This window comes from Phodopus roborovskii, unplaced genomic scaffold (assembly GCF_943737965.1).
Source record: "Phodopus roborovskii unplaced genomic scaffold, PHOROB, whole genome shotgun sequence".
Classification (NCBI taxonomy): domain Eukaryota; kingdom Metazoa; phylum Chordata; class Mammalia; order Rodentia; family Cricetidae; genus Phodopus; species Phodopus roborovskii.
In genome coordinates this window covers 27001440-27019809 of record NW_026126459.1, presented here as the reverse complement: position 1 = coordinate 27019809, position 18370 = coordinate 27001440, and the positions used below count along the sequence as shown (strand labels likewise).

The 18370-nt window shown below is 35.9% G+C and overlaps 1 protein-coding gene across 2 annotated transcripts in view; it reads right to left on the bottom strand.

Moving 5' to 3' along the window:
* Tpp2 (tripeptidyl peptidase 2) overlaps nucleotides 1-18370 on the bottom strand; it is a 65829-nt gene that overhangs the window by 30391 nt on the left and 17068 nt on the right. For both annotated transcript variants that reach the window (XM_051190101.1, XM_051190102.1), the window contains exons 5-15: nucleotides 13697-13821; nucleotides 11950-12113; nucleotides 10098-10252; nucleotides 9409-9485; nucleotides 6809-6936; nucleotides 6006-6105; nucleotides 5091-5239; nucleotides 3595-3710; nucleotides 2943-3111; nucleotides 1906-2063; nucleotides 1242-1318 (exon numbers count right to left, since the gene is read on the bottom strand). In XM_051190101.1, the coding sequence (XP_051046058.1) occupies nucleotides 1242-1318; nucleotides 1906-2063; nucleotides 2943-3111; nucleotides 3595-3710; nucleotides 5091-5239; nucleotides 6006-6105; nucleotides 6809-6936; nucleotides 9409-9485; nucleotides 10098-10252; nucleotides 11950-12113; nucleotides 13697-13821 (1418 nt within the window). The remainder of the gene's footprint in view (nucleotides 1-1241; nucleotides 1319-1905; nucleotides 2064-2942; nucleotides 3112-3594; nucleotides 3711-5090; nucleotides 5240-6005; nucleotides 6106-6808; nucleotides 6937-9408; nucleotides 9486-10097; nucleotides 10253-11949; nucleotides 12114-13696; nucleotides 13822-18370) is intronic.

The window sequence follows — 18370 nt, the reverse complement described above, 5'->3', positions numbered from 1 at the left end:
CTGAGGCTTATTACACCATTAACCCAAACAAACCCCTAAAAAGTATTAATTTAAAATGTGTAAGACACAGTTTTTATTCACAGAGGACTCACAATCAAATGAAATAAATTAAATAAAAAAAATTGGAACACATCAGCCAGAGACTGTCCAGAAGCTTGTAAAAAGTATTAATGTCAGAGAGAAGGAACTGCCTTCACCTGGGATGCCCAGAAACAAGTCTGGAAATTCAACGGACAGGCAAACCAGGCAAAGGAACCAACAGTACAAATGCATAAACACTGAGGAAGCCAGGAGTGTCAGGGCAGGCAGTTGGTTAAAAATGTGCAGTTTTGTAAAGTCAGTGACAGGAAGCTACATGGGACTGTAATTGTGAGCTGTTTTTGTGGCCTTCTTAAGGAATGTAAACCTGATCCTTAAGGACTACCCCTGCTGTAGTCCTTATCAAAGGACTACATTATCAAAGTTGAATTCCATGATTCCAGGAAGTATGAAATAGTAATTCTGGAAACAGTTGTGAGATATTTGCACACTGTATGAAGTTGTATTTGCTGTAATTGGTGTAATAAAAAGCCGAACAGCCCATAGCTAGGCAGGAGATCAGGTAAGATTTCCAGGGAAAGGAAAAGAAAGAGAATCTAAGCACACAAGAGACACCAGGAGAGGAAACAGAGGGCTCAAGATAGAAGAGAAGTTATGTCATGTCATAGAAAGGGGATTAATATAAATGGGTTAATTTAAGTTATAGAGCTAGTTAGGAACAAGCCTAAGCTAAGACCAAGGTTTCACAATTAATAACAAGTATCCATGTCATTATTTGGGTGTTGGATGATAGGACAGAAAAACTCATTACAGAAAGTATCTAGAAAATCAGAAGAGCATAATCAGGCTCAGGAAAGTAAAGCTGAGTGGAGTGGAAGATAAAAAAAAGCACTATGGAGGAACAAAGGAATGGAGTAAAATGAAGACAGACTCAACTGGGCAATATGGACTCACTGGCAGTCTGAGTAAAGACATTTCAGGAGGGTGGGCAGATGCCAGGGGCTCTGAACTCATAATTAATACAAACAACATAGCTAATTATATACAATCGAGAATGGAACAGAACCTGATTACCTGCTTCTGTCTGAATAATCTTTCCAGTTATTGGCCTCTGGGCTAATAATCCTCCAAAAGTCTATACTATATCACATATAGGCATTAACAATTTACATATGTAATAGTAAGTTAAATATCTTACTTACTTTGCTGCTATAACTGCAGTGATTGGAACTCTGAATAGAGGACCTGCATTGGGGGATGCTATATCATAGCCACATACCTTGAGGATAGAATGGTAAGTTTCAGAATCCATGAACAAAGTGGCAAAACAGGAAATAAAAGATGTAATGTAAGCACAGAAGAATCTAAACTTAAAATTTAAAGGTTCTACAGTAATTCAATACCACATTACTAACATTAGTTCACATAGTAACACAAAGTCCAAATAGTCACATAAGCAAATCATGACTGAGACTAATAGGCAATAAGGTATCAAATTAAAAGAAAAAACTCATGCTCTACTTATTTATGCTCTACTACAAACTAAAACTAGTGTTATAAATACTTTGGAGGTAGAAAGATGTTATGACACTATCTGTGTTTACTTACAGCTACTATGTTCAACAAATGTTTTGTCTAAACAGTAAAGCTAACTACACTACAGGTTTTTGTATAATTAACAAAGTAGAGAGGCCTGATCAAAACAGCTTTGCTAGCTATGTCTTCCCCTAGCCTTCTTCACAGAAGGATGCAACACTATAGATCTAACTGCTTAAATGAATACAGAAAAGCTAGAAAATCTGCCAAGTGGAAAGATATATAGTTGTTTTTTAAGAAAAAAAAAAAAAAAAACAGATATGACAATACCTCTGTATAATGCAACCCTTCTCTTAAGCCCCTGGGATCCACACGTATATTTATGTGCCGACACTGATTCATGAGTTCCAAATGGCTGGGGCACTGAACCCAAGACGAATTTGAAGTTAAAGCTAAATGAAGCTGAAGGGATATTTTTTCAGAGTTTTCTGCCATTAAAAAAAAAAGTCAAAAATTAAAATTAACATTTCTGGGGACCATGTTTATAGTGCTATGTTCTGTCAAGAAAATTTTGCAACTTAGTTTGGTTTGCTGTACAATGCATTAGACATGACATTCAAATTACAACTTAAAAGTACAGAATTTTCTGTATATCTTAGTATCCTTCTGTGTGATTCATAAGCATTTTCACCCAACAACCTCAAGAATATGAGTTTAGTGGTTGTTTTATATTTCTGTATTCAGATAAGAGCATCTCACTAAAATAAACTGCCAAATATACAATGACAGCTTTAATTATACCCAGCTGGGTGGCAGTGTATGTGCCCTGCTGCTTCTACTTCTAACACTAACCTAAAGCTCTGTCTTCTACTGAAGGAATGAGATATGGACAGAAAAGTAATCTATAATTTTATTACAAGTTTAATATAACTATGGGTCACTGAAGGCCTGGGTCCACTGTTTTCCTCAAAGTCAAGATACTGCCTGAAATGCTGCTATGGTACTGGGATCCCAAACTAATATTTCCCATGAAATCTATTAAACTTTAAAACAATCACTTAATAATTTATAACTTCTTAGAGCAGTGGTTCTCAACCTGTGAGTCAGAACCCCTTTGGGTCTGCTAAGACCACTGGAAAACAGACATTTGCATTATAATTCTTTACAAATAGGGAAATTACAGTTATGAAGCTACAACAAAATAATTTTAGGGGTCACCACAACATGAACTGTATTAAAGGGTTACAGAATCACCAAGGGTAAGATTCACTGCTTTAGACATTAAGACAGAAGCATTCTTCTTTTATTTACCATTCATTTAAGCCACAAATATGATTGCTTCTGCTTATTGCCAGCCTACTACTTACCTGTGTTCTCTGGGAATACAGGCTCAATGCCAACACCATGATCTGAAGGAGCAGCCACCTGAACAGGATCTCGGAGGTAGATGCCACGGTTAGTTCCAACTGTAACTGTAAAACCTAATTTGTTAGCAAATGATGTATTCTGAACGAGGTAGTCATAGGCTTTGTCAACCTGGAAGAATATAAATGGTAAAATATAAATGGCTATGTCAAGAAAAATATTTTATTACAAATTATGAATCAATTTAATTTTAGCTGTTGCAAAGCTGATTTCTAGATTCACTTCTCTAAACTAATCACCACAGCTAAGACAGCAAACCTATGTTTTAAAACAAATACTATTCTAATCACAATTTGATGACTTTCCACTTCAGTCTGAATTCACAGTTGTTCTCATGTGATCCAAGGCCACTCACTAACTTAAGCCTGAGCAAGGCTTACTTTTACCATTTTGAATTTCCAATCTTTACATGCCCTCAATGTTTATTTCAGTGCAGCTACTTTCTTTTACCTACAAAGTGACTTTGTACCCTTTTTGCTTATAGTTCTACAATGGCCAAGTCTATAATTTAGACTTACTGAATCATCATTGCAGAGCAATCTTTACAGCATTATCTTGGTGCTTTATCATTGTTTTGTACACAGACAACAATACCTGAATAATTCCATGTCCTTGGGCAAATACTTCTATATTGTCAGCTTTTATTGCAGTATTTTCTAGAGCTCTTCTGACTGAGTGAACAGTATAATCAATATTATTTGCTTTCAGACCTAAAATTAAAAAGCAAAACCAGGAAATTAATATTAATGATCTCACTAGTTGAAAGACGTCCCCTTCACCAAAATATAACATGTACCCTCTTCTGCTGTATTTCCTTTTAAAATTCACTTCAGAATGTTTTCTTAAAAATTAATAACTGATTTAAATTGTTTGCATCCCATAAATACTGTACTTGGAGAAAAATTCATTTCATTCCATTCTGCAGTCACATCAATGCAGGTTATGTAGCTATGACATGGATGTACAAGCAGACATGTTACGGGTATTCAAATGGCATTGTCTTTAAAATATTGTTGGTTCAGCACTATGGTTGGTGACAGCAATTTACAACCAGATTATATGTTATAATCGCCAGTGGAAATTAAGCAAACTAAATCAAAGACATCAAACATGTCTCACTACAGCTCGGAATCTTTAAAGATTAGGTAGCACGCAATTTCAGTGTACAGCCAGTTTTTGAACATAGAAGGGTATGGTCAAGAATCGCCAGCCTATTAAAGGATGAATATTATACTATTTTTGTTCTCCCAGAACTCATAAAATGTATTTCCAGTAAAATATTGTAATATGTAAACAAAACAAATAGGTAGGCTATGATGCAAACTAAGGCAGCTATAATCATGTCCACAAGAATCCAGAAGAGTGGTAGATGAGTTGAGTCTTGTAGAATGCATGAGTTTTCTGATCCAATCCATGGCAGAAAGGATTTGCAGGTAGAAATAGCTGAATATGCAGAGAGAAGACTTGCAACCTTGAAATATTTGGTGAGTTTGAAGGACAAGAAATGAATAGAGGCGAGGATCTGTTCTGAGGTCTGACTCACCCTAGCAGGTGAAGTAGCACTAACTGGGACATTGAGGCAGCCCAGTATGGCTCATTCATATTGGGTAGAGAAGAAAGTTACAAGACAGAAAAGGAGATAACAACAGAGGCCAGTGAGAGGTAGGACTTGGAAAGAGGGACACTTTTTGAGGCAGAAACCTGAGTCAGAAGTGACCTAGAGACATCCTGTTCAATACTGCACATCATCATCACCTGGTAAAGTAGCATAAACATTCTGAATTTGTTTACAGTTTGTCTTTAACAGTAAACTTCACAGAGCAAAGTACTTTTGATGTTCTACTCATGGATTTAGCACCAGAATGAAAAAAATTATTTGATAAGCAATAATAGCAGTCAATAAATTAAATTTTCTGAATGGCTGAATACTGACTCCAAGGATTGTTATCTGATGCATCACTTTGTACCTTACACCTTATTTTGCCTTATTTTGTGTTCAGGGTATCACCACTTCTATCCAATCTCTCACCATGAGAATTGCAGAAAACAAGATCTACAATAAAGAAGAGAGTAGTAAATAATACTCTTACCTGAAAGTACCAGGGCAATGCCCCCACAGGCATTGGGGGAAGACATTGATGTCCCATTCATTAGCTGAGTCCCCCTCAATGTCCAGTTAGGCACAGAAGCAATGGCCCCTCCTGGTGCACTGATGCTCACACCAAGGGCCCCATCAGCACTAAACAGAAAGCAGGAAGGTTTATGTAGAATGAGAATAGCTGGATATGTACAATATTTAAAAGGTCACAATTATAGTCCAAAATGATACAGATATTTGCACTCATTACCTAAAACAAAGAAAGAAAAGACAAAAATATATTATGAGGCAGCAATGGAAGGAAAATGACCAAACACAGCTAATTTCTCACCACATATTTTTTACTTAGTGAAATTTTCATGTGTATATATCTATGTTTATGTGAAAAAGTCAAAGGTGTTAGCGATTTGAATGCTGTAACTGGGTGATGAGGCTATTTCTTTTGTCTATACCAAAAAATTTCCACTGTGTCAACAGAAATGTAACATGGGCCTTATATATAATTTAAAATTTTCTAAAGCTAGATTAAAAAGAGTTTTAAAATCATGCTATATGTGTGTGTATGCATATGCATCTAAGTTTGGGTTGGCCTGTGGTCACGTTAGTAGAGGACTGTCTTGATTAACTGACCCAGTCTAAAAGTTCAGATGGAGTCAGAAAATTAACACTTGTCAATCAGAATTTGCTTGCTTATAGGAATCATTCAAAATGTTCCAAGTAGATTATAACTTCAAAATGAACATAAGATCTATTACTGTGATTTTTACAAAAGTAAAGCATGTTTCACCAAAGTTTCAACATCAAATTTGCTGAAAACAAGGCTGTTACTACTTCTTATCTACAACCACCCCTTCTCCCAATAGTATAAAGTAATCAAACACATGTTCCTAGAACTACTTGTACTTACCTTGGGCCTCTAGAAGACCATGTGTATTGATTTGCAGGTAATTTCTCTCTCAGTGAATACTCTGCAACCATCATATCAGGAGAAACATAAGCTCCAACACCTATAGAATAAATTAACCATTAATAAAAAAAGGAACACTTTTTTTTTAATGTATCTTAGGTTTTTTTTTTTTTTTTTCCTCTTCAGGAAAACACACTGTGCATGTGATCAAAATACTTAACATTCCCCTCCCCCGCTCACCCCATGAAATGGAAAGAACATTTAATGGAGAAACAAAGAATGTTTATATTACAAACTAAGTACTAAGTATACTGCTTTTGTAAATATAAAAAAAGAACTTCCATGATTATTATTTGCACTAAAAAAAAAAAAAAAGTCTAAAAGTGTGCAATGTGTTCCCATTAAACCACTTGTCCTAAATTCCTAAATTACACAGTTCCTCAGAATTTCCTAGGAACACATTTAAGATCTTTGTGAAGGTGTGTCCAACCCACCTCCCACAGGACACATGCAGCCCACTGTAAGCTTAAAACATTATGAAAGTTAGTTTCTATAACCTGACCTTGTAAAAGAAATCATCCTGTCACAATGTAAAATAATTGAACATACTCAAGTCTACAGTGTTTTATATATAGAGTACAATACTTGAATAAACTCTGATTTATTATATATTTTATGTATTTTTGGGAACAGGGTCTCTGTAGTATCATAGTCTGTCCTCAAACCTGTGATCTTCCTCCTTCAATCTCCTGTTTTCCTTGTATTTAAACAGACCTTTTTCTGAAACTTTAAAGCTTACTAACCTATCACACTGGATGTAGTTCCACCTGGACAACCCACTGTAGAAAGGCATGGACCATTATTTCCAGCACTCGATACATAAATTGTATTATGTTTCCATACTGCTTCATTAATTACTTCACAAATTCTCCTAAAAAACAAAGAATTCCTTTGAGCAACTACAACTATTCCACATTTAATTTATAACCAAACAAATCACAATGATTCCAAACTGTTAACTGATAGTAGCTTTAAAAGAGCTGAGAACAACATTCACTCAGTTATATGACTACATATACATTAGCAGATAGGCTTTTAGTAGAACACAATGCCATTCCACCTGACATACCCTAGTTTCAGAGAATTGAGAAGTCATATTAAATGCAAGAAAAACATAAGATTAAGCCTAGCTGATGTCACACACCTTTACTTCTAGCCCTTAGAAGGCAAGGAGAGAAGTAGCTTTGTGAATTAGAAGCCATATCTGGTCCAGCCAAGGCTATGTAATGGGGCCCATTCTCAAAAAACAAAAACCAACTTGGAAAACAAAAAACCATAATGTTAACAAGGTTTGTGAAGTGGCAAGGTTGAGGGAAAAAATAAAAGCCAAACAAAACACCAAGGTAATTCCTGCATGTATTATGACCAGGGATTATTTGACTAAAAGGCCACTTAATATCTTTAGCGGGGGAGAGACTAGGAGAAAACCTGAGAATTTGAAAATCAAAGAAAGCTAGTTAGAAACTGACAGCAAGCAAGAAATGGCATTAGATAAGGGAGATGAAGAAAATGGACATTATAAAAAGGTCTAGTTCCAAAGGGTCCTGAAAAATCCAATGTGTGAGATACCTGACAAGAGATTCAAGTTCAATTACCAAAACACTAACATTGTGGCTCAGAATGCCTGTGACTCCAGGTCCAAGGGTTCTGCTGCCCTCTTCTGACCTCCATAGACATTGTGACACAAGTAACAAAACACACACACAAACACCAGACATGAGAGGGAGAAAAAACTTTAACTGATAAGATAATGAAAAAGTTATGAGATGATAGAAGGGGCAAGACTGCACTATAGAAAGAAACGGGTACATGTTAAAAGGGAAATATAATAATATTTCACAAGAAATCCAATAGCTTGAAAAAAGTGAGCCATCTGGTAACTATATAAGCCTCTAGATTGTTAAAGCTTTCCTTTTGACAGGACCTTAAATAAAGCTTCAGATACCAGATAACTAGCATATATTAATACTTTGGTGATGGAAGTGAAAGAAACATTGTTCGCTAAGTAAATGCTCTAAATATTTTAGCTACTTATTCATATAAAGGAAAGCAGCTAAGTTAAACAAGTTAAGGCCAACCCAGTACTGAAGTAGAGGAAAGGATATGGATGACATATGTTGTGTAACAGTTTGCTCTGAGATTGAAATAGTCCATCCTGCAAGGAAGCACCTTAAAGCAGAGAAGTAAGCAACTTAACATTGGCTTCCACAAATCCCTGAAACTGAGTACAAATACTAGGCCCCTCCATTCCAAAGTAAGCAATAAAAGCTGAGAGAAGCTAAGCTGCAATGAAGACTCTCAGACCACCAGCTGCCTGCAAGAAGCAGAAACCAGCTGATCTGCCTGGAAGAAATACTCTCCAACCTATAGAGTTTACTGTAGACTGTGCAATGTGCTCCCGGTTCCCAGCTTTAGGGAGATGCCACCCATGTTGGAGTTGGCTTTGATGATACAACTTTGAGTCATTTCTGCTCCTGCAAACAACCTCTCCCAATAAAACTCCTTGGTTTGGGCTGGAGAGATGGCTCAGAGGTTAAGAGCACTGCCTGCTCTTCCAGAGGTCCTGAGTTCAATTCCCAGCAACCACATGGTGGCTCATAACCATCTGTAATGAGATTTGGTGCCCTCTTCTGACCTGCAGAGATACATGTATGCATAATAAATAAATCTTAAAAACAAAAACCAAAACACCTCATTGGTTCATCAAATTAGGCTTTGGTGGTATCTATACTTTGGTCTGTTGTGGGCTTTCTCAGGTGAGTAGATGTGTGTTTTAACTGCGTAGGAAAAGTTTTATCACAACATTACAAGAAAGAAGGGGATGCTGGAGAGAAAGTAGAATGGACTGAGAAGACAGGGAAGCTTAGGAAGTGGAGCCAGTATGTGTAACAACAGCAGGTTTGGTAGTAAAGGTCAATAATCACCAAAGGGTGACTGAGCACATCTGGGCACCTGCCAGGAAGTACCACTGACAAGTCCCAGGACATCGGTGAATGAGCTTTTGGTGATGGGTGGATGGATGGCCCAACCCAAACCGGCTGGTAAGAAAAATGAAGAAGCAGGGACCAATGCCAGAGGGTTTGGTAGCTTATGAGTCTCAGAAGCATCATAGCAGACAGAGCAACCCTAGCTACGTCTGCTTGGAATGGTTTGGCAAGGTGTAATGACTGGAGCTGACATCAAAGACATGACATGGGAGTAAGGGTCTGACTTACAAAACACAATTATCTGCCCATCAGAGTTACATTTTACTGTAATTGCAATTCACTGACTTAAACCACTAATACTCTTAATTAGGTAGATTCTATGATGTAACAATGGCAAAAAAAAAAAAAAAACTTACCCAGAATTTGGCCAGTGAGTTGCTTCTCCATAACTGTAGTTGACAAGATCACACTTATGATTTATAACTTCTATCATCTATTAAAAGAGTAAGAATCTAGTTTAGGAAGTCATCTGTAGTCATTGTAATAAATAAGCTTTATAATCCTATAGTATCTAGACTAATGGTATCCTAATTTATAAGGTATTTCTAGGCATACTGTAATTAAAGTCAAAAGGTAGCGGAGGAAAGAATTCATGAAAGTGTCAATTAAAGTGAAACTATTCTCTTTAGAATATGGGAATCACAGAAGGAAACAGGGAGGCATTGATTGCGAATAGATTTAAAGGACCTTAAGTTACATGGCAAAGTGAATCAGATAATATTAAATTTATAAAGGGTTTTGATTTCCTTTTAGAGTCCTGGAGAAGGTTATATATTTATAAAAACCATCTTGAGAAGATTACTAAGAGATTTACTACAATGAGTATAAAATATTTTTTTTACAAAGACTTTAAGCCAAGAATCTTTTTCCTGACAATTTTAATTTTACATTGAATTAATCAGCACTGCCTTGCTTCTAAAAGTAAAATATACTGTTCTATATACCAAAATACGGTTTAATATACTCTTGAGAAACTAAGAGTGCTTCATGTAGGTTTCTAAGTCTCAAAATTATTAATCTATATCAAGAACTCCCAGATACTCACAGCTCTAATGAGACCTGTGCCTGTTTCCATGGTGCTCAGCCTTGTATCACCAATCTTAATGGATAGAATTTGAGCACCAGGAGCAACACCATTCCGTTCAGGCTCCTCTGGAAAATGCCCGGCAGCTATACTTGCTACATGGGTTCCATGAGCTCCTATAGACAGAAACAGTGTATGTGTAAGATGAAAATAGTCACCACATGCTAAAACTATAACCATTTCAACATTCACATTATGACAAAAATAATTTAATAAAAATACCACCTGTCATGTATTATCTTATATTCCTACCAATCACACAAAATAAACTTTAATTACATATTTTTTTTTCTTTATCCTGGATTCTACTCTGTAGCAAATAAAGAATGTAAGCCCAAGAAGACAGCCAATGTTTACAATACATGGAACTCACAAGTAACTTGTATCCAAAGTACATAAAATATATTCCATACCCAACAAAGTAGAGAAAGGAGTTAAAGACACCCTGTCCACCAAGCAAAATGGAGGAAAATTATGCACAAGACATACAAATATGAAAACACGTTTTACTTCGTTATTCATCTTGGAATTATAACTTGTTGTCACAATGAAGTATCTCTATATTTTTTAACATAGCTAAGATATTGATAGTTGACAATAGTTTAGAATATACCATACAATGTTCTTGTTTGAGAAATATGAACATAGGCATACTTATAAATTTAGCAGTCCCCCTTTTGCCCCAGTACCCAACAGAAAAGTACAAACACGTTTACCAAGGCATTCACAAAAACATTCATGGCTGCATTATTTGTATAATTCAAAATTCCAAATAACTTAGGATTCACTAAAAGTGAATGGGTATTTAACATATCAATCCATAGAACTGATATGAATTAATATGAATCAAAGTGAAGCTTAAAATAATGCTGACATAAATAAATAAAATAATGTTGAATTAAAGTAATATGAAAACTGGGTTAATTTCATTTACAAAACTGGAAAAAGCATAAACTATATGGACATTGAGGCTATTTTTATCACTTATGACTCAACACAAACACCACCACATGGAATAAAGTAATAAAGGAATGTAGTAATGAAAATCAAGATAGTAGTTAACTTAGGAGAAAGAGGTAAATGTTATTGCTTTTTATAATGTTAGCACACAAAATAATGAATTTCATTATGACTTTGTATATGTGTATTGTATTCTGATTTCACTCAGTCTTCATTATCTTCTTTTGAATCCTTATATCTCTGCTCTTTCTCAACAGTCACACCTTACTGCATTCTCTTTCTGTCTCATGTGCCCAACCCTGAGGGCATGAGCATGGTCTTTCCACTTATTTTTATATCCTCAGCATAAAAACACTTAAGTCTATCTACAATATTATTTGGCATGCTCTTCCACTTTATACAAGTGTTTTATGATATATTTTCACTACAATTCATACTTTACATTTATTATTTTTAATTATGTAACATTTTATATCATAACATGTGTATTTAAAATAAGTCTTGGATCGTTATCCAATAGCACACTATCAAATAGCTAACTTATGTGAACTTCCACAGAATATTATAATGATAATCTTTTTACTTCAGTCTCTGTACTTATGGGCGAATTTCTCAAGAGTTAATATTTACTACTGGATTTTCTGATGTTAAGATTTTGCTTTTATTTAACTATCTATACACAGTTACAACTTTAAAAGAGAAGAGAGTCAAATCACATCAAAGTTTCTAGGTTTTGGTTGTTCAATAGTAATTTCTATAATGAACTCACTAGCGCCTCACCCTGACCTGCAGGAATTTGTCATTCAGCCACTGCATGACTATCTCTCACTAGCAAATCTGATAAGCCAGATACCTCCACTGGTCACAATGGAGAGTAGGTTTCCATCATCATAAATATTAACAGAATAATTCAACATCTCAGCTGTGCCAAAAGAGCCGTATTCTTGGGCCTCTTTGTAGTTTCTCAATACAGTAGATTTACTCAAGTCTCCATTTTCATTTGAATCAACACAGGCTCTATTGGGAAGGAGAAATAGGTATTAAAATTTACCCTTCTTGTTCTGAAGATCACACAACACAGTTTGTCAGTAATCTTCTCACTGCTTACTTCTCCCACCACTCAAATACAATGACTAGATTCCTTTGTTTCACAGAGTAGGTCAGAAGTATCCCAGAAGTCAGTGCTAAAACCATGCATAAGGACACTGATGGTCACAGATAGTTTAGAAAATCATCAGGGCAGGTCGATATTAAAACGGAAGCTGACCTGAACAATGGGAAGCTCATGGACTCCAGACTGATAGCTGGGAAACCAGCATTGGACTGACCCAGGCTCCCTGAAGGCCTGGGCAGTCTACAGGACCTCTGACAGTGGAGCCAGGATGTATCCCTGGTTCACAAAAGGACTTTGGGAACACATTCCCTATGGAGGGATACTCCCTTAACCTACAGACAGGAAGGAGGGAGGGCCTAGGCCCTACTCCAAATAACTTGACAGATTTTGATGATCCCCCCTGTAAAGCATCACCCTCCCTGTGGAGTGGGTGGGGAATGAGATGGGAGAGGGGGTGGGGAGGGCATGGAAAGATGGGAGGGAGAGGGAACTGGGATCGATATGTAAAATAAGAAAAAATAATAATTAAAAAAAGTTAAAAACCAAACTCGAAGCTTGGGTTGGAGTGAGGGCTAGTTTAGGATGGTTCAGACACAAAGGAAAGCCCATACTTCCTGATGCCACTTTGAGTGCTGATGCTGTGAATCCAGTAGCCTCTAGAGCTTCCTGATACCACATGTCTATAAACTTCAAACTTGAGTCACATTTAGCTTTAGGAGAACATAAGTTTTATAACAAAACAAAATTTTCGCCTAATTTTATGGTTCTCTTCCTACCCGCTATTTACCCATTTTATTCAAAAGATATATATTTTAAATACATTATTAGATAGTCTGTTTAAATCAATCTAATTGAAAAAAAAGTCAAAAATGTTATGTAAACATCAAACCTTTGTGTATAAGTGCTTTTGTGTGTGTATGTGTTTTGAGACAGTTTTATTACAGTCCCAAATGGCTTGACAGTCACTATGCAGTCCATGCTGGTCTTGAACTTGTGGCAATTCTTCTGTCTTAGCCCACCAAGTATTGAGACTGCACATATCCATCATTATGCCTAACCCAGGATTGAACACTTAAATTCTATTTTACATTGCCAAGCTAATTTTGCTATTTAAAACATCTCTGCCCAAATTTTCTTCTTTTACCTTCAACATGTTTTTAGTCAATTCTCTACTACAATATTTGTGGTTACTTTGCAAACTTTCCAGTTTTAACAAGGAGCATTTTCCCCCACATATCTCAGTGATCCACCTGCCAAAATGTGGTTAATTAAGATTTTAAAAAATAGATAAGTGTAATGTTTAATGTAAAAAGTACTAAGTCTAAAAGGCTCATCTACAACTACCAAAAGCTGATTTGGCTCTCACATAATGTTAAGTGGCATGGTTTTATAAACCAGAATTTTGTATAGCTTTAAGGGCTTACAGTTCTTCAGAGTAGATAAAAATATTTTTAATGAAGAAGATCAACAAAATACTTGAGTTTACCTCCAGGTCTCACCATCATGCCACACCAAGCAGTCATACACAGGGCCTGGATCACTATACTTTTTCTCAAAAGAATTAAGTAATTCCACTTGACTTTGCAACTCTTCTTTGATTAATTTATTGGCCTATTAATTAGAAAACAGATTAATATTAGAATATGTTTTATGTAACTGAAAGTTGTAGTAACATATAACCAAAGGCAGTGTTGAACAAACGGGAGAAAAAAAAAATCACTTCACTTTGGAAAAATAATAAAAAACAAAATGTTTTTGCTGTGTTGGAAACTCCAAGTCTAGGGCTTGGAGTGTGTGGCAAGTAAGTGCTCTACCACTAAGTCTATCCGCAGTCTACAGGTCCAGTTTTGATTAAGAAATGGTATATATTCATGATAAAAGAACAATTAAAAAGGATAAACACTAAATTGTGACTTTTTCCTGGGATCACAAAATGAAAGCTTTTCATTTGTCACTTGTTAAGATGCCTGGGTTGTTCAAAGTTGCTTCAATTAGTATATTATTTTCCTAATAAACCAAGACAAAATGCTTACTGCTAATGAGTTCACATATGTGGTAATTTCATCGAAGTCTTTCAATGCATTCTCAAGGAATAAAAAGTTTTCAATGTTAATCATTCCATAAGAAGCTGTGACCTTACTGGGAGACCTGAATTTTAAATTACATTTTCATTGAATATTTCCACAGAGTATAGTTCTTTTTAAGAATTATTAAAATTAACAGCATTTTGTTCTTTAAACAACTTTCATTCAAATTATAGTATGACAATGGCTAGAACTGTTTAAAATATAATTTTGAAAAAAGTATGAGACTAACCTTAGAATATTGATTTATTGTTCCTGAACCCCACAGTAACACACAAGAAGGTTGAAAACATTGAAAAACTTGTTAGCATTTTCAATCTTGTAAGTCTAAATTGTAACACAGTTGACAAATAAATATACCTTGGATTTTTCTGTTTAAAGAAAATGCATAAAAACAAAAACCCACAAAGACATTATTTTCACTTATGAACTGATTAAAAATTGAGATGAAGGCTCAGTGGTTAAGAGCAGTTGCTACTCTTACAAAGGACTTAGTTTTATTTCCCAATACCCACTTAGTGGCACATAACTCTGTAATTTCAGTTCCAGACAATTTACTGCCCTCTTTACTCTCTGAGACAACCATGCACACATGGTGTAGGACAAACACTCATACACATAAAATAAAATTTTTTAAAAATTTAATGGGTACACTTGTATGTCTCTGGTGGGAAAATAAACTAGCATAATCCTTACGATTCACAAAAAGCTATACCCAACAATGTTTTAAATGATATTTTTCTGTTTTAAAAAAGATTTATTCTGTGCCTTTAATTCTAGCACCCTTGAGGCAGTAATCAGATCTCTGTGAGGTTGAGGCCAGCTTTATTTTGAATTTACATTTTGAATTATGTTTGAGTGTTTTGTATGTATCTGCACCATCTGATACCTGTAGAGAGGCCAGAATGCATTGGATCTCTTGGAACTAAAGTTACAGACTAACTCCTTGAGAGCAGCTAGTGTTCTTGAAAGCACTAAATGTTCTTAACTGCTGAGCCATTTCTTTAGCTCCTAAAATGACATTATTCTTAACACTCAACACAAAAAACAAAGCCAGTACCGATCTGCAAAGTGAACAAACTGTATTATACCCATAAAAATAGATTATCATACAGAAATATAATAAACTGTACTACTTAGGACATGGCAGATATCCTCACATTCTCAGCAAAAGAAATTGCATAAAAGCTCTGTATGGTTCCATCTTACAAACTTCAAAGAAACACAGGATGATAAATGTCTTGTGGGGGGACAAATGAGACAGTGGCTAGAAGAGGCACAGAGGAATTTCCATGTATAGCTGGTAAAGACTTCATGGCTATATTTTAAAATAGTCATAATACACATGTAAATTGATGTGGTATAAATAATGTCAGAACTTTTAACCCACTGAGAAAAAAAGTTGTCAATGGATGAACCCTATGAAAATGCAGTTGACTAATAAGATGAGCATGTGGTTTTTTTCTTTTATTTGTTTAGATAGTGCATTACACTGACAGATTTCCATACGTTGAACTAACCCTGGATCTCTGGGATGACTCCTACTTGGTCATAGTGCATGATTGTTTTGATATGTTATTGGATTTGGGTTTGCCAGTATTTTATTAAGTATTTTTACATCAATGTTCAGGATTAAGACTGGTCTGTCATTCTCTTTTTTTGTTGCATTTTTGTGTGGTTTGGGTTACTGTAGCCTCATGAAAGGAGTACTGTTCCTTCTGTTTCTATTGTGTGGAACAATTTAAGGGGTATTAAAATTAGCTCTCATTAGATACTGAAATGACCTTCGACAAAATCCAACACCCTTTTATGATAAAGGTCTTGGAGAGACCAGGGATACAAGGAACATATCTAAGCATAAAGCAATATACAGCAAGCCAACAGTCAACATCAAATTAAATGGAGAGAAACACAAAGGGATTCCACTAAAGTCAGGAACAAGGCAAGGCTATCCACTCTCTCCATATCTATTCAATTTAGTACTCAAAGTTCTAGCTAGAGCAATAAGACAACAATAGGAGATCAAGGGTATACAAGCTGGGAAAGTAAGAAGTCAAACTTTATTTGCGATGATATGATAGTATACATAAGTGACCTCAAGAATTCTACCAGGAACAATAAATGTGGTAGAATACAAGATGATCTCAAAAAAAAAAAAAAAAAAAAAAAAAACACATTAGCTCTCCTCTATACAAATGATAAGTGGGCTGAGAAAAAAAAAATCAGAGAAACATCACCTTTTACAAATAGACACAAATATAAAAATATATTGGGTAACTCTAACCAAACAAGTGAAAGACCTGTATGACTGACAAAGAAAGAAAGGGGGGGGGGGGGAAGGAAAGAAGGAAGGAAGGAAGGAACGAACTGAAGACGGCATCAGAAAATGCAAAGATCTCTCATGCTCCTGGAAAGGTAGGATCAACATAATAAAAATGGCAATCCTACCAAAAGCAATCTACAGATTCAATGCAATTCCCATCAAAATTTCAGCACAATTCTTCGCAGACCTTGAAAGAACAATACTCAACTTTGTATGGAAAAACAAGAAACCCAGAATAGCTAATGCAATCATGTACAATAAAGGAATTTCTGGAGGCATCACTATCTGTGACTTCAACTCTACTATAGAGCTACAGTAATAAGAACAGCTTGGTATTCGCATAAAAACAGACAGATCAATGGAATAAAATCAAAAACCCTGACAGTAATCCATACACCTATGAACACCTCATTTTTGACAAACAAGCCAAAATGGTGCAATGGAAAAACGAAAACATCTTTAACAAATAATGCTGGCATAAGTGGGTGTCAAAATATAGAATATTGCAAACAGATCCATTTCTATTGCCACGCACACAACTCAAATCCAAGTGGATCAAGGACCTCAACATAAATCCAGCTATACTGAGCCTGATATAAGAGAAAGTGGGAAGTAGTCTTGAATGCACTGGCATAAGAGACCACTTCTAAAAAATAACACCAGTAGCACAGACACTGAAAGCAACAATTAATAAATGGGACCTTCTAAAACTGAAAAGCTTCTGTAAGGCCAAGGATACCATCAATAAGACAAAATAACAGCCTACAGAATGGGAAAAGAGCTTCACCAACCCCACATCTTACAGAGGGCTGGTCTCCAAAATATATAAAGAACTTAAGAAACTAGACATCAAAATACAAAATAACCCAATTGAAAAATGAGGTACAGAGCTAAATAGAGAATTCTCACCAGAAGTATCTCAAATGGCCAAAAGGCATTTAAGAAAGTGCTCAATCCTTAATCATCAGAGAAATACAATTCAAAACAACTTTGAGATACCATCTTACACCAGACAGAATAGCTAAGATTGAAAATACCGAAGAGGATGAGGAGAAAGGGGAACACTCCTCCACTGCTGGTGTGAGTGCAAGCTTGTATAGCCATGTTGGAAATCAGTATGGCGGTTTCTAAGAAAATTGGGAATCAATCTACCTCAAACCCCAGCAACATCACTCTTGGGCATATACCCAAAGGACACTCAATCATATCACAAGAACACTTGCTCAACAATGTTTATAGCAGCATTCATAATAGCCAGAACCTAGATGCCCATCAACTAAAGAATGGGTAAGGAAAATGTGGTATATTTTCACAATGGGGCACTACTCAGCTATAAAAAACAATGACATTATGAAACTTTCAGGCAAATGGATGGAACTAGGGGGAAAAAAACCATCCTGAGTGAGGTAACACAGACTCAGAAAGACAAACACGGTATATTATTCGCTCATAAAACGATATTAGATATAAAGCAAAGGATAACCAGACTACAATTCACAGCTCCAGAGAAGCTAGGTAACAAGGAGGACCCTAAGAAGAGAAATTAGATGAGATCTAGTGGGTAAACTGGGGCCTCGAAGGGGATGGGTGGTAAGGGAGATGGGAGGGGTGATGAGAACATGATGGAAAAGGATGGTGGAGGGAATAGGGGATGCAGTGGAAGAGCAATGAAAGAGCTATCTTAATAGAGTCACTATGGGCCTAGGGAGAAACCTGGTGCTAGCCTAACTCCCAAAAATCCACAAGGATGACC